The 1750-nt window shown below is 58.5% G+C and overlaps 2 protein-coding genes across 2 annotated transcripts in view; both read right to left on the minus strand.

Annotated features, from left to right (window-relative positions):
• The window catches only part of PTSG_12421 (uncharacterized protein), a gene marked incomplete at both ends in the record, with an annotated part of 4578 nt that extends 4170 nt beyond the window's left edge, over window positions 1–408 (minus strand). Inside the window, 2 exons of the mRNA XM_004993104.1 lie at window positions 20–32; window positions 207–408. Coding sequence (XP_004993161.1) covers window positions 20–32; window positions 207–408 — 215 coding nt within the window. The remainder of the gene's footprint in view (window positions 1–19; window positions 33–206) is intronic.
• A 739-nt stretch (window positions 409–1147) lies between these two features.
• PTSG_12422 (uncharacterized protein) overlaps window positions 1148–1750 on the minus strand; it is a gene marked incomplete at both ends in the record, with an annotated part of 3212 nt that continues 2609 nt past the window's right edge. Inside the window, one exon of the mRNA XM_004993105.1 lies at window positions 1148–1713. Within this exon, the coding sequence (XP_004993162.1) occupies window positions 1148–1713 (566 nt within the window). The remainder of the gene's footprint in view (window positions 1714–1750) is intronic.

Below are 1750 nucleotides of genomic sequence, written 5' to 3' on the forward strand. Positions count from 1 at the left end.
AGAGGCTCGGGGACGCCACCTGCGGCTCCCTCCTGCTCGGAGTGGCAGAAGAAGGGAGAGAGGAAGAGGAGGAAGATGGAAGATGGGTGAGCCCCATGGTCATCGCTCCTCGTCATCGTCGTCATCATGGGCCGCCACGTCGTGGCGGGCGCCAGTGCGGCGCGGGCCGCGTTGAGCGCGGGAGCGAGTGCGGGGACCCGAAGCACCGTGGGTGCTTGGGCTCGGCAATGAGGCAGCTGCTGGAGCCTGCCCGTCTCCTTGGTGGTCAGCACCACCCTCGGCGATGATGCCAGCGTCGATGCCAGCGGCGATGAGCTTGGCCTCGACGGTGATGAAGAAGAGGTTGGCATCCTGCTCAGCGCCAGCGAAGACCTTGATGCCGTCTGCGCTAATTGAGCTGGGTCTCATAATCTGTTGTAAGTTCATGGTGGTGGTGCTGTTGTTGGAGACTTGTGTGTGTGTGTGTGTGTGTGTGTGCTGTGTGTGCTGTGTGTGCTGTCAACAGTAGGATCTTGTATGAGTTTCCGGCGCATATAGCGGTGTGAGACACTGGGTTGGAGTAAGCACGTAGGATCTTGTATGAGTTTCTGGCGCATATAGCGGTGTAAGACACTGGGTTGGAGTAAGCACGTAGGATGTAGGATGAATGAACACTCCAACAGAAAGAAACAGAGCAGAAGACAAGAATTGTCGACAACGCAAAGTGGTGACGTGGCAGTGTTTGTTGAGAGTTGTGTGGTTATGTGGTGTGTTATGCAAGAGCATGTAACATCGAGCAACCACACAAGCTAAACACTGCACGTGCAACAGGTTGGAGAGAAATCACGTGAACATTCCAGAACACAAGAGAGGTGAATGCAAATTTGTGGTGTCGTGAAGAAGGGAGGTCAATGATGACTCAGCAGACAGGACTTGCCTGTCAACACTCCCCCGCATTGACCTACCTCTCTGCTGCGTTGATGTTCTGAAACGTGATGAGCATGTGGATGATGTCATGCATGTAGGAATGGCATGGGCAGATGTAGGTGAGATGTGAGTAAGGACGTGTGTTGTGGAACACGTTTAAGAAAATGGTTGGTGCCTGTGGTGCGCAGCCTGTTGTGGAAGGCTGGCCCGAGTGAAGGCGTGTCCTGTGGTGCGCGGCCGCTCAGAGGTCCTGACGCGGAGTCGAAGGACGTGGCGACCGGCCCGAATGAGGACGGGCCCGTGGCTGGCAGCCTGGCAGAGGACGCTGGTCGAACAGCATCGTGCAGAACTGAGCCGTCTTGGGCCGAGGGAGGATCTTCGTGAGGAGATCTGCGATCATGTGCTCCGTGGCGAGGTAGCTCAGCACAATCCTCTTGGTGTCGACGCACTCGCGGATGTAGTGGTACTTGACGAGGATGTGCCGCATGCGCGAGGCGGCGTGTTCGGCAACGCGCTGCGCCGGCTGGTTGTCCGTGTGGACGAGCGTGGGCTCGCACAGGACGGCGCCGGTGAGCTCCTCCTGGAGTTGGCGAAGGAACATGAGTTCCTGTGCGGTGGCTGCGAGAGCCATGTACTCCGCGTCGGCGGAGGCTGTGGCCACGGTGGCCTGCAGCTTGGAGTTCCAGGACACGGGGCCCGTGGAACAGAAGACGACGAAGCCCGTGCGGGAACGTCGCGTGTCAACGTTGGAGGCGAAGGACGCATCCGAGTACGCTGAGAGCACGCCGTCGGCAGTGCATGCCGTTGCTGGTGTCGCCAGTGGCGGCGTACTTGATGGTGTAGG

This window comes from Salpingoeca rosetta (assembly GCF_000188695.1).
Source record: "Salpingoeca rosetta unplaced genomic scaffold supercont1.14, whole genome shotgun sequence".
Lineage (NCBI taxonomy): Eukaryota > Choanoflagellata > Craspedida > Salpingoecidae > Salpingoeca > Salpingoeca rosetta.